Source organism: Canis lupus, chromosome 23, assembly GCF_048164855.1.
Source record: "Canis lupus baileyi chromosome 23, mCanLup2.hap1, whole genome shotgun sequence".
Lineage (NCBI taxonomy): Eukaryota > Metazoa > Chordata > Mammalia > Carnivora > Canidae > Canis > Canis lupus.
Window position 1 is genome coordinate 43,345,777 of NC_132860.1, and position 14,967 is coordinate 43,360,743.

General features: G+C 37.9%; 1 protein-coding gene and 1 pseudogene across 1 annotated transcript in view; one reads left to right on the plus strand and one right to left on the minus strand.

The window, feature by feature from the left end:
* Positions 1–14,967, minus strand: part of LOC140615148 (keratin, type II cytoskeletal 8 pseudogene) — a 133,489-nt pseudogene that overhangs the window by 114,897 nt on the left and 3,625 nt on the right.
* LOC140615341 (uncharacterized) overlaps positions 6,686–14,967 on the plus strand; it is a 37,202-nt gene continuing 28,920 nt past the window's right edge. The window contains exons 1-2 of the mRNA XM_072795236.1: positions 6,686–6,760; positions 14,542–14,732. Of these exons, the coding sequence (XP_072651337.1) occupies positions 6,686–6,760; positions 14,542–14,732 (266 nt within the window). The remainder of the gene's footprint in view (positions 6,761–14,541; positions 14,733–14,967) is intronic.

Genomic DNA, 14,967 nt, shown 5'->3' on the forward strand with positions numbered 1-14,967 from the left:
CCCCCTTTTTATAAGGACACAGTCTTATTGGATTAGGATCCACCCTAATAATCACATCTTAACTTGATCATTTTGATACTCTGTGAAGACCCTATTTCATAATAAGGTCACATCCACAGTATCAGGGGTTAGGACATCAACAATTTCTGGAGGGACACAATTTTATCCATAACAGCAACTGAGAGCTTGCAGCTAAAACTCCACCTGAGATTTCCCTCAGCTGAAGAAAGGGACCTCTCCCAAGTCATGCACCCTTCCCCATTTCAACTCTCATGTATGATTGATCAAGGCAGGGAGTAAAAAAGCCCAAACACCTTGCCCCAATTTAAGACAACTGCAGGGTGGGGATCCCTGGGTAGCGCAGCGGTTTGGCGCCTGCCTTTGGCCCAGGGCACGATCCTGGAGACCCGGGATCGAATCCCACATCGGGCTCCCGGTGCATGGAGCCTGCTTCTCCCTCTGACTATGTCTCTGCCTCTCTCTCTCTCTCTCTCTCTGTGACTATCATAAATAAATAAAAATTAAAAAAAAAAAAAAAAGACAACTGCAGGGTATCTCAGCTCCAAAACTCCCATAGTGGTGGCAGAGATCTCTGCCTGGCCCTTCTTTCTTCACTCCCCCTGCAGCCATTAAGCTGACAAATGCACCCCAATAAACTTCCTGCATGCAAATAGTCAAATCAGAGTCCACTTCCCAGGTCATACCACTTGTAGCAGAGCCTCTCTGAGCCTGCCCTGTGCCAGATGCTGGGGAATCAAAGACAGCAAGATAAATCACTGCCCTCCAAGAACTTCCTCAATATAAGAAAATGTTATAAAGAACAGAAAGGCTTACCTCAAACATGTCCTGCCTTTAGGACCACCATTCTCTATTTTTTTTTTTTAAGATTTTATTTATTTATTCATGAGACACACATAGAGAGAGGCAGTGACACAGGCAGCGGGAGAAGCAGCCTCCATGCAGGGGTCCGGTCTCCAGGATCCCGCCCTGGGCTGAAGGCGGCGCTAAAATGCTGAGACACCGGGGCTGCCCCCATTCTCTATTTTGTCATTTGTCTCCCTTATCTGCTTCTCTCCCACATCTCAAACAATGGTCACACTCTTCCTCTCCTGGTGAATTGTGCTCTAGAAGAAATAATGAGGAAAAATGATTGTTTATTAAGTAGGATTGTGAGCTAGACATTTTGTATATTCTATCACATTGAATCCTTTCAACAACCCTGCTCTTTTACGTTACAAATCGGGAAGTTGAGATTCTAGGAGCACCAATAATGGCCCAGTTCATCTGGCTTCTAGTAAACTTAGCAAGGAAGGAAATTCAGGGGCTTCTAATTTCAAAGCCTATGCTTTTTCTATCACACCAGTGGTTCCAGGCTTACACTGCACAGGTCAGTAAATTAAAAACAAATAAAAAATTGGCAAACAGAAATAGAGCTAGCAACCTCAGATATTGCCAAAAACATTAAATGTAGAAACTTCAGTCACTATTACCACCATTTCATAATAAAAGGGACATGGCAACACAAAAAAATTGTGATGCTTGAATCTCAAAATAGAAGATCAGCACTTAGAATTAAATGGATTTAGCTTCATGGAAAATATACTACATTGTCCTTCATTTTTTTTCATTTTGCTAAATATTTGTGAAAATTGTCAAGAACTGGAACAAATCTTGAATAAGAGAAAAAGCTTAGTAATTACTTCTAAGTGATCTGGATTGTGTTCATACTGAAGTGAAAATGAACTCTCTAGGTTACTTAGCAAAATATTTTGAGTGCTTCAGAAGCTATATCTAACCTAGCTTTGTTGTGATCAAACATAGCTACAGACTACATGGGAATGTTACATTTGAAGAAACAAAGTGAAAGCAAAAGGAAATCATATTTTATAACTTGGCTATTTCTCCTCAGGTCTCAGATCTCCCTCAGAACTCAAGAGCTGGCAAGGGTCCAGTTTCCAATCAGAAACATTTCCTTTGGCCCTATCCATTCACATTTGAATGCTGAAGTTATATTCCACAATTTTCATTCTGCCATCAGTTACTTCTGACAGGGACAATAGTTAAAATTCACATGTTAGTAACTGAAAGCTTGTAACGTGCCAGCTCAGGGGTTGAAATACATACATTCTATAATGCGCACATTTTCTCTAATTATTTGGAAGAAGTGTAATGAACTAAAATACTCAGTAGTAGCAACAAATATGTCATGTGAAGAAACACTAGCTTGCATTTACAAGCATCCTTCATCTAGAGTGTTCTCATAGCACCTCATAGATGGCATAAGAATCAGCCGCCCACCAGCAGATGCCTCGAGGGTGAAAACCCTTGTGTCTGAGGTTTTAGCAGTGCAGAGAGCACACTGTAGCATTACATGGGATGAGACCCTAATTCCCCAAGTATTACAGATTTAGAACTGACATGAGGTATTTCGTTTGAAGAACAGAAGTATTTTAAGAAGGCTGAGTGCAATTTTGAAGTGGCAATCATTCCTTACAGGCAGCTTGTCATAGTGGAAAGAATGAAGTCTCAGGAGTTTATCAGAAATAAAAAAAAAAAAAAAGAAATAAGCATGAATCCCAGTTCCACTACTTATTCAGCTGAGTGACCCCAAATACAACCCAGTTCCTCTTTGTAAAAGTGGGAATTGATAATGGTACTTCCCTGCAAGCTTGCTATAAAAATCAAATAAAAGATTGCACCTAATATATGATAGTCATTATATTTTATCTGTAACATGGAGGTATCATCAACCTCTAAGTATTGTGAAAATAAAAATAATAATAAAGAACAGGTAATGAGGAGGTACTATGTGCTGGGGAATGTGCACAGTGCTTTCCACATATGATCTCATTGTATCCTGATAATAAACATATCATTTTACCAGGTGAAGAAACTGGAATTCCTGAGAGAGAAAGTGAGATGTCCAAGGCTACTGGGCAGTTAATAAGTAACAGATAGTACATAGTACCCAAATTTGTAGTGTTTAAGTGGATAATTGGACCAAACAAATGGTATTTAGTTGATCACCTCTTCTTGGAAGAGGAAGGTATTACATCTCTTACACAGTCATTTTTTTTAGATCATTTTCAGCTATGTCAGCAGGCCCTGAGAATGTCAGCACACAGGACCCACAGAGAAAAGGAGCAGCAGGACAGGAAGGAAACAGGAAGCCATACAGAGGTGAGAGGCACAGTGGGTAACCTTCAACTACTTCACCAAGGTGCAAGACTATCAACATGGAGCATCTGACACACTGCTTTCTTGGCAGGGGAACAACACCCTCCCCAAAAGTAATAGGCTGAAGTATCAGAAGTCATAGTATGTGTTAGATATGTGATAGGACATTTCCAAACAGCATCTAAGGTTTCCATTCTAGAGTCAGTTTACAGGAGCTTAACTGAAGTCTTCTGATTTCTGCACAGTGGGCAAGGAACTGGGGCAATGCATTGTTTGGGGGCTTCTCAGCTCTCTTTAGCATCTTATTGCATAAAGGCTATTCTCTAGGAAATTCACTTCAATTTCAGAAGATCACCAACATATCCAGAGGAAGGAAGATAGTTTTTTATTTAAAAAAAAAATCTACCCGAAGCTATAATAATGTCATAGAAAATATGAGTTTGGAAGTCAAACAGGCATGGGAATCCATTTCCTACAGCTAAACCTTACAGATTCCTAGCTGTCTGACATCTAACGAATTTATGTGTCCAAGCTTCAATTTCTCACCTGTAAAGTGGGAAATATATTATCTACCTAAAAAAGTTGATATAAAATAACATGCAACACTAGAATATAAGTCACATGAGGGAGAGATTCTTTCTTTTTTTCTTCAGTGTTGCATCTCAGTGTCTAGAACATTGCCCAGCATTTACTAAATGTTTCATTTAGTGAATCAATAATATCCACTCAAAACCTACTTGTGCTAGATATTGTTCTAGTAACTGAATTCCTATAATCAATGACATGATATTTACAAAGCTTTAAGTATGCTACATAAATGTTGTTTCTCTTTATGCTATCTCAAACAAGAGCAGTGGATAAAGGAAGAGAGAATCTACCCAAGCATCAGTGCCTGGCCCTACACTCTCACTGATGTTCTGAATTGATATGGAGGAGATTCGAACCCTGATGCCTACAATTTGGTTTCACCAGCTGCTGTCCCTTTATCAACAGCTGAAAATCCTTAGATCTTCCTTATTCAAACCCTACCACACTTGCAAATCAAAGCCTTACTTAAAGCAAACTCTAAACATCTTTTCCATAAAAGGCTCACCCTGAGATAGAACTGATTTCTTGCCAATGCCTATTTTGAACAGACATATATTTTAAGCTCCTCAGGTATGTTTTTAAGTCTTCAGTGTTCAGAAAGGCATTTAGTCTTCACACAGTGAACTGCTCAGTGAGTGGAGTGTTTCTTAAAAGAGAGAGGGAGAAGATGGAAGGGGAGTAAAACATACAGAATAACGGGAGCTGGGGAAAAAGTGAGGACATGAAGGAGAAGGAAAGGCAGGAAGGAAGGATCTTCCCTTGCTCCCAAGCCTATCTGTCCATTTAAACACTCCTCAGGTCAGTGGTTCTTGAACCTCAGTCCACAGAGGAATCACTCAGGTAACCTGCTGAAAATGCAGGTTCTTGTCCCCAGCCCCCAATATTCTAATTCAATAGGGCCCAAAGAATATGCATTTTAACAAATCTCCCCAGTCATTTCTTTTTTTTTCCTTTTAGGATTTATTTACTTGAGAGAGAGAGAAAGAAAGAGAGAGAGAGAGAGAGAGAGAGAATGAACAGGAGATTATGACCAGAGCCAAACCAAGAGTGCTTAGAGTGTATACCTTATCTGCTTAACTGGCAGAGCCATTGAGGAATCCCTCCCGTCATTTATTTTTTTTTTAAGATTTTATTTATTTATTTATAAGAAACACAGAGAGAGAGGCAGAAACACAGGCAGAGAGAGAGGCAGGTTCCATGCAGGGAGCCCGATGCAGGACTCGACCCTGGGACTCCAGGATCATGCCCAGGTTGAAGGCAGGCACTCAACTGCTGAGCCACCCAGGCATACCCTCATCCAAGTCATTCCTAATGCAGGTAGCCTTTGGTTGCTCTTTTGAGAAACACTGTCCTAGGAAAGGCATGATACAGAATGCTGTAAAGAAAGGAAGCAGTTCAGAAACAGACCACCCATATGCTGAATTCAAAAGCCTCAGGAGTAAGGAAGGGAGTGACTATTTTCTTTGAAATCTCACCACTATAAAGAACAGAGTTAAAACATTGCTATTATTACCATGCTATACTCTTGCTAAACATTACAAAGTGTTCTTCACTGCCAGTAAGATAATTTTAGCAAAGCACTCCATAATCTGGTTCCCACTTACTTTGCTAACTGATCCTTTTCCTCATGCATTTATCGTTCATTGCAAGCAGAAAAATTTATGCATTATCCCAAGTATACCATAAACATCACCTCTACATCTATGATAGAATATTAAAAATCTGTCAAATAATCCACAACTTGGAATGACCTAACACTTAAAATTTCTTCCAGACCCAGGATCTATGGCACCACAGATCTTTTGGACAGCTCCTCATGCCTGTCTCCTAAGGCCTTCAAGCCAGACTCTCAAGACTTCTGGCAAGTCTATGAGTTCCTAAAAGTCTTCAAATAAATTCTCATTTGTTCAAGTTGTTGAGAGCAGTATTGTTGATCTGAATCAAAGAACCCTAACTCATACATATTCTTCCCTTTAACCTTTACTTTCTGTAACTTTCACTGGGCACTTTACATATACTGCCTTATCCCATTAATTTTTCATACATCTCTGAATTTTTCTGCAAATAAATGCAAGCTCTTTTGGAACAGAGATTGTATGTTATAATTTTTTATGTGCCCCTCTAAAGGCCTAGGGTAGTGTCTTGAATAAAACATCTGTGGTTTGGTTGAGTAATTGACTACCCTCAGAGGTACAAAGTCACCTTTCTGGCCTTAGCATAAAGTGTTCCTAACATTCTGACATCAAACTTAGTTCTGGAATTTTCCAAATCATTAATAATCCTTTGCCAAGTCACTCTAAACTGTGATAGACAGGAAGCATTCCTGTCTGTAACATTTCCCTGGTGCTGTTACTTAATAAAGATTGCAGCCCTGTAAACATCTGCTTAAAAACAAAAACAAAATTCCTCTAGGGTAACTTGATTTCTGATCTTCATCAAGATGTCTTGGACTCCAGCACTCATGGGAGCATTAGCAAGGCCCACACTTTAATTACAAAATGCAAACCAACCCTTTTCCCTCTGTTTTGGAGGTAAAGGGTGGGCTTTGAGTCACACATCCTCTCAGTGGCTCTCCAGGCTCTGTTCTCTCGCCCTATTCTTTCTAATTATCTGAAATATGAACTCTTCTGTACCAAGAGTACAGAATGTATACCAAGGCTGCTATTCATGAGTGAAAGAATACTGTTAAGTCAAATGAATTTACTGTGAATGTTGCCTTTCTAATTTCCACATGGAAAGCACACAAAAACACACTATATAAATAAAATATTGTTAATTTGCCCTTTGCAATATGGACAGCCTCCAAGTCAATATGGTTTGACTTCAAAATTTTTAGACTTTACAATGATGCAAAGTGATACACATTCAGTAGAAACCATAGCCCTAATTTTGACTTTTGATATTTTCCCAGTCCAGCGCTATGTGGGACAATCCTCTCTCAATGCTGGGCAGTGGCAGCAAGCTGCAGCTCCCAATCACTCCTGTGACCAAAAGGGTAAACAACTAATATACTATACTTATAACTGTTCTGTACCCATTCAGTCATTCTGTTTTCCACTATCAATATGCTATTCAATACATTACGTGAGATGGTCAACACTTTATGATAAAGCAGACTTTGTGTTAGATGATTTTGCCCAAAAGCAAAATAATATGAGTACTCTGAGCACATTTAAGTTAAGCTATGTGAAGCTGTGCTGTTCGATAGGTTAAGTGTATTAAATGTATGTTTAACTTATGATATTTTCAGCTTATGATGGGCTTATTGGGATATAACCCCACCATAACTCAAGGAAGCTCTATATTTTCATATATTACTTAAAAAGTTACTTCTTATGTAACCTCACATATAATTTAAAAGTACCCATTCCTTAAAATAAATGGATATTTGGAGAGGAAATGATGAAAGGATTGAATATAAGCAACTGTTTTGGGATCCTGTCCACATAGCCAAAAGCTTATGATCTTTCTTTGCAGAGACTCAGGGATATGTCAAGCAGAAACACAGAGATCTTTACTATATTTGGTCTTGGAATATATTCTCAACCTTTTTTATCATAAGAATAATCTCCTTTCCTCCCACTTTTAGTCACTAGTCCTTTAGTCCCTGCGAACCCAAAAGAATGGAGTATATATGCAAATACCAGTAACCTTCAAGACTGGACTTAATTTTTTGACAAGAAAAATGTGCTCAAGCCTAAAGCAATCTCAGGGATATTTTCCACTTTCAGGTGACATTTCTTCTATGATAACCTAAGAGAATTCAGCCTGAGGTTACATTAAGAATAAACAAATTATCTTCTAAAGATCTTAATGCTAAAACTCAGACAGTGAGTGACACAATTTAGACTTCATATGAAGTCTGTCTCTATCAAGAATTCCTCAGACAACAAAGTACTACATTTAGAGCTCCTATTCTCTCCAACACAATTGAAAATGTCACATGCACAAGAAAGCCAAAGTTTTTAAAATCCTGAGAAAACAATGTGACAATGTCTTGCCTTCAACTTCTTCAGTGGAATACCTCACTGCTTATTATTGATAATAAGCATTTCTGTGCCACTACAATATTCACAGTGCTCCTTATAGTCATTCTATGTATAAGCTGCTACTCAACCCCTACATGAGATGAATCAATTATATCCTGATTTTAACAATAAAACAAAGATTTCGAGTAAATAAGTAACCTACTCCTTCTGAAATTCTTACTTAGCAGAAATCAAAACTCATATTTTTATCACGCATAAATATCCTAAAAACACTATGTAGATAAAAGCACAAAAAATTTCTACCTACACTAGTATAATGATTTTTCTGCAAATATCCTAAAAGGTAGTGTCAGAAGTCTAGAGCTTTAATTTCTTTGCAGTTTTATCAAAGGAAACAAATATTAACCTTGTATTTATGCTTAATTTAACCTTCTTCAAGCAATTGCCAAAAACTTCTTTGGAAATGCTGGGTTTTATTCTAGAAATTAGGATATCTGAAGTCATGTGTGACAGAAACTTTATTTTACTAAGAACAAGGGAACATTCTTGCTGTGAAACCAACTGTCTTGCCAATGTATCACCAAAATACATCCACTAGCCACAGATGGTAGGTTAGTATTATATGGGAGACAATTTTCAAACTAGCAAATTTATCAATTGTATATTTCTAATGAAGCCCCCAACATTGAGAGCAGAACTACGAGGTTATTTTCCCCACTTTTAGTTCATAGTTCATTGAAACACAAAACTTCGGAGAGGATCTTGGGAAGGTGGTGGAATAGGAGGACATTAAGCTCACCAGAAACCCGTATTTACAACTAGATTATCACTCATATCCGTGTAAATAAATTGGAGAGCAATCCAAAGACTGGCAGAACAAACTCCACAATTACGTCTAGAGAAGAAGCCACATCTGAGAGATTAGGAAAGATAGAAACAGAGGTCAGGAGCTGCCCACAGAAGGAGAGACCTGCAAGCACAGAGAAAGGAAGAAAATGGTCCCTTGTACCAAGGAGATTGCCCAGTGAAGATGAATCCCCATAGCACCTGGCTTTGAAAACAGAGCGGCTGAATTCCATGAGTTTGTCTAACAAGGGGAACAAGGAGCCTGGACTTTTAAAAGTCAGCTGACTTAGCATGTGGTGAGCCAAGATGGTAAATGATAGCTGGGTCCCCACCCTTAAAGAGATAGCAGCCCATGGAGAGACAACATAAAAGGGACAGTTTGCATACCTGGAACAAATGGGAGGGAGATCTGTTTATGATGATTTTGGAGCATGTTGGAGGACTTCTCCCAGAACAAAGGAACTAATTAGAGAGCACCATTCTCCTCCCCCAGCACTCTGTACTGAGCCACCTGCAGGAGGCAGCACTACACTTGCTACCTGACCTGCTGGCAGTGCACCCCACCCATGCATTCTCCCGAGAACCCTCCCACCTCAAGCCTGATGGCCTTGGCCCTGGGATGAGCACAGATTTTGCTACTGCCATGTTCCCAAACATCCTGCCCAACCACTGTACACATGACTGGAGCTGCCAAATTCTGTGACCCAAGCCATAGCATCTCTCAGAAACCCAACCTAGGAGTAGTGGCTCAGTGCAAATTTTGCTAACATCACTGCCCTGCCTCCAAGCCCTCCTGTGGGTCAGAACCCCTCAGAGCTGGCCTACCTGGGCTTCACTAACACCACAGAGCAAGCCCAGCCCACAACAGGCAGAGAGTCAGTGAAGACATCTGGACTGAAAGAAAAAATGACTCAAATACAACAGCAGGACACAAGCAACACACCTAGGAGACTCTAATGAAGTGCCAGGTTTTAGTGAATAGGGAACACTGTACTGCAAGGCACTGCAGGGCCTCTTCTTCATAAAGCCACTACTCTCAAATACAGAAGATGTAGCTGACTTTCTTTTCTTTCTTTCTTTCTTTTTTTTTTTTTTTTTTTGGTAGCTGACTTTCTTAACAAAGAAATAGACATAGACAAAATGAGGAGAAGAGAAACATTTCACAAATGAAAGAAATGGACAAAATCACAGGAGGAGATCTAAGCAAAACAGACGTAAGTAATATGCCCAACCATGAATTTAATTTCCTGGACTTCAGAAAAGGGTGAAGAACATCAGTGAGATCCTTATAAAGATAGATAGATAGATAGATAGATAGATAGAGATAAAGATATAGATATCTAACTATATATATCTTTTTCTCAATATAGATATCTATATCTTTATCTCAATATAATGAAATAAAGATATCTATATCTATAGATATATATCTATCTCTCTCTCTATATATATATCTCTATTTCAATAAAATGAAATAAAAAATACAATACATGGAATAAATGTAGACTACAGGAAACAGAGGAACATATCAGGAACCTGGAGGAGAAAGTTAATGGAAACCAATCAAGTTGAAGAGGTAAGAGAAAAAAAAGTGCTCTAAGTGTTTCTTGGAGAACCCACAACACCATCAAGCATAGTAACATTTTCATTATATGGGTCCCAGGAGGAGAAGAGAAAAAGAAATGGAAAATATATTTGAAGAAATAATAGCTGAAAACTTCCCAAATCTAGGACAGGAAACAGAGACCCAGATTTAAGAGTCACAGACAACCCCCAACAAATTCAATGCAGGGAGGTTCATACCAAGCACAGAGTAATTAAAATGGCACTACTTCAAGGCAGTCTCTTGTTTGCTGTCCCTCCTGACACTCCCTTATGGTATATTCAATTTAAATAAATAAATAAATAAATGACAAAAAAATATGATAAAGCAAGAATTTGAAAGGCAGCAAGAGAAAAGAAGGCAGTCACATACAAAGGAAACTCCATAAGCCTATTGGCTGATTTTTCAGCAGAAACCTTGCAAGCTAGAAGGGAGTAGCATGGCATCCTTAAAGTCCTGAAAAGAAAAATCTGCAGACAAGAACACTCTATCAAGCAAGGCTATCATTTGGAATAGAAGGAGATTTAAAGAGCTTTATAGGAAAAAAAAGAGTTAAAGACTTCATGACCACTAAATCAGCCCTACAACAAATATTAAGGGGGACTCTGTGAGTGGAAAACAAAACCACAATCAAGTGAAAAAAAATAGGAAGCACAAAAGAAAAAAGTAAGTATATCTGTAAAAATTATTCAAGAAAAGCACAAAGTCAAAGGATGTAAAAGATGATAGCAAATATCTGAATGGTGGAGGGGACAGGAATAAAGAATAAGTTCAAAACTAAGTAACCATGAACTTTATGTAGACTGCTATATGCAGATGCTACAAATAAACTGACTGGTAACAACAAATCAAAAATCATTAAGATATGCAAGAAGTAGAGTAAGGAATCCAAGTATTTCACTAAAGAAAGTAAATTAATCATGAGAAAAAGAAGAAGGGAAGAAGAGAACAGAGAAGAAATACAAAACAACCATAAAACAAGTAACGAAATGGCAATAAGGACTTATATATACTAAATGCTACAATAAAAAGACATAGGGTGACAGAATGGATTAAAAAAAAAAAAAGACCTATCTATATGCTGCCTACAAGAGACTTATTTCAGACCTAAACACACATGCAGACTGAAAGTGAAGAGAAAGACATTTATCATGCAAATGGAAGTGAAAAGAAAGCCAGAGTAGCAATTCTTATATCAGACGAAATAGGCCTTATTACAAAGACTACAACAAGGGACAAAGAAGGACATTATGTAATCATAAATGGTACAATTCAACAAGAAGACAACAATTTGGGAGCACCCAAAAAAATAAAGCAGCTAATAACAAATATAAAGGAATTAATTGATAGTCATACAATAATAGTAGGGATTTTAACACCCCATTTACATCAATGAATAAATCATGCAGACAATCAATAAGGAAACAGTGGCTTTGAATGACACATTGGACTAGATGGATTTAACAGATGTATTTAAACATTCCATCTTAAACCAGCAGAATATGCATCCTTTTCAAGTGCACAAGGAATATTCACCAAAACAGACTACATATTAGGCCACAAAACAAGTCTCAACAAATTAAAAAAGACTGAAGCCATACTGTGCATCTTTTCAGACCACAAAGCTATGAAACTAGAAGTCAACCACAAGAAAACAAACTGGAAGGCACACAAATACATGGAGATTAAATTACATGTTACTAAACACTGAATAGGCCAATCATGAAATAAAAGACAAAATCAAAAAAATGCATGGAGACCAGTGAAAATGAAAACACAATGGTCCAAAATCTTTGGGTTACAGCAAAAGCTGTTCTAAGAGCAAAGTTTATAACAATATAGGCCTATCTCAAGAAGCAAGAAAAATCTCAAACAACCTAATCTTACATCTAAAGGAAATAGATAAAGATGGGATGCCTGGGTGGCTCAGCAATTGACCTCTGCCTTCAGCTTAGGGCGTGATCCCGGGTCCTGGGATCAAGTCCCACATCAAGCTCCCTGTGGAGAGCCTGCTTCTCCCTCTGCCTATATCTCTGCCTCTCTGTGTCTCTCATGAATAAATAAATAAAATCTTAAAAAAAAAAAGGAGATAGAAAAAGAACAACAAAAGCAGTGGGAGGAAGGAAAAAATAAATATTAGAGGAGAAATAAAAGAGAAACTAATAAAACAATAGAACAGATCAATAAAATCAGGTGCTGGTTCTTTGAAAAGAGCAACAAAATCAATAAACCTTTAGCTAGACTCCTCAGGAAAAAAAAATGAAAGAAAGAGAAAGGGGGTGGGGGGAGGTAGACTTATACGAACAAAATCAGGAATGAAAAAGGAGAACAACCAGTACCACAGAAATACTAAGGATTATAAGAGAATATTATGAAAAATGATATGCCAACAAATTGGGCAACCTAGAGGAAATGGATAGATTCCTAGAGACATATAACCTCTCAAAATGAATCAGGAAGAAAAAAAAATCAAACAGATTATCAGCAATGAAATTGAATCAGTAATCAAAAAACTCTTCAACAAAAGTCCAGGACCAGATGGCTTCCCAGGTGAATGTTACCAAACATTTAAAGAACAGTTAATACCTATTCTTCTCAAACTATTCCAAAAAATAGAAAATGAAGGAAATCTTCCAAATTCATTCTATGAAGCCAGCATTACCCTGATATCTAAACCAGATAAAGACATTACAAGAAAAGAGAACTATAGGCCAGTATCTCTGATGAACATAGATGTAAAAATCCTCAACACAATATTAGTAAACTAAATCCAACTCTACATTTAAAAAATCATTTACCGTGATCAAGTGGGATTTATCCTGGGATACGAGTATGGTTCAATATCTGGAAGTCAATTAATGTGATATATCATTAACAAAAGGGGTGCCTAGGTGGCTCAGTCAGTTAAGCATCTGACTCTTAATTTCAGCTCAGGTCATGATCTCAGGGTCATGGGATTGACTCCTACTTTGGGCTCCATACTCAGTAGGAAGTCTGCTTGAGATTCTCTCTTTCTCTTTCTCTGTCCCTCCCCACTGCTCACATGCAATAAATAAATAAATAACTTTTTTTTTTTTAAAGGAAGGGATAAAAGCCACATCAGTAGATACAGAAGATGTATCTGGCCTACAACATCCATTCATGATAAAAGCCCTAAACAAAGTAGGCCTCAACATTTTAAAGGCCATAAATGAAAATCCAACAACTAACATCATACTCAGTACTGAAAAACTGAGAGACGTTAAGGTCAGGAACAACACAGGGATGTCCATTCTCAACACTGTTATTTAATATAGAAATAAAGGTGGGATCCCTGGGTGGCGCAGCGGTTTAGCGCCTGCCTTTGGCCCAGGGCGCGATCCTGGAGACCTGGGATCGAATCCCACGTCGGGCTCCTGGTGCATGGAGCCTGCTTTTCCCTCTGCCTGTGTCTCTGCCTCTCTCTCTCTCTGTGTGACTGTCATAAATAAATAAAAAATATTTAAAAAAAAGTTTAAAAAAAAAAAAAAAAAAAAAAGAAATAAAGGTCCTAACCACAACAATCAGACAAAAGGAAGGAATAAAAGGTATCCAAATTAGTAAGAAAGAAGTAAAACTTTCAGGGCATCTAGATGGCTCAGTTGGCTAAGAGTCCAACTTTTTATTTCAGCTCAGGTCATGATCTCAGGGCTGTGAAATCAAGCCCCATGTTCAGCACCATGCTCAGTGGGGAGTGTGCTTCTCTCTCTCATCTTCTCCCTCTGCCTTTCCCTCTGCTCTGTCTCTATCTCAAATAAATACATAAATCTTAAAAAAAAAAAAGCAAAAATTTCACTATTTGTAGATGACATGATACTATAGAGAAAAAACTCAAAAGAGCCCAACAAAAAACTACTAGAACCGATAAATGCATTCAATAAGGTTTCAGGATATAGAATTGATATATAAAAATGCCACACATTTTTATAATAATAGTGAAGCAACAAGAAGAGAAATTAAGTGAACAATTCCATCTATAATTGCACCAAAGATAATAAAATACTTAAGAACAAACTTAGTATTGTTTGTTGATCAAAGAAGTGAAAGACATGTACTCTGAAAACTAAAACACTAATGAAAGATATTGAAAAAAGAATGATACTGGAGACAACACAAACAAGTGGAAAGATATTCATGGTCATGGACTGGAAGAACAAATATTGTTAAAATGTCCATACTACCCAAAGCAACATACAGATTTAATGCAAAAATATTTTTCAAAATAGCAACATTTTTCACAGAACTAGAACAATCAATCTTAAAATTTGCATGGAACCAAAGAAGACCTAACACTACATCTTTGTTTTTTCCCTAAGACAGGAAAAGCCAGACAGCACAGCTGAACCCCAGTCCAGAAGGAGTTATCAAAACTACATTGGCTTTAAGCAGTATCTACCTCATGCTGAACAGTTTATAGGGTTACCATATGATGAGTCTCCAGGAAGAACCATTCCTGTTGGTGACCATTGGAGAGTTCCCTGGAGTTGGGCAGTGAGCAGTGTGGCCATACGGTAGCCCTGATCTTCAATGCTAGTAACTGGATTAGAAACACGGGGACCCATGGAGCTGATACAACTTTCCTCATTGTTCACAATGAAACAGGTCAGCTAGAGACAACAGAAAGGATTGTAAATAACTCAATTTGGGACAGTAGACTTTCTGTGATCCTATTCATCTTTATTTTAATTATCTATCAATTATTTAGCACTGTCTGTAAGCCATACACTGTGCAAATGCTTAATACAT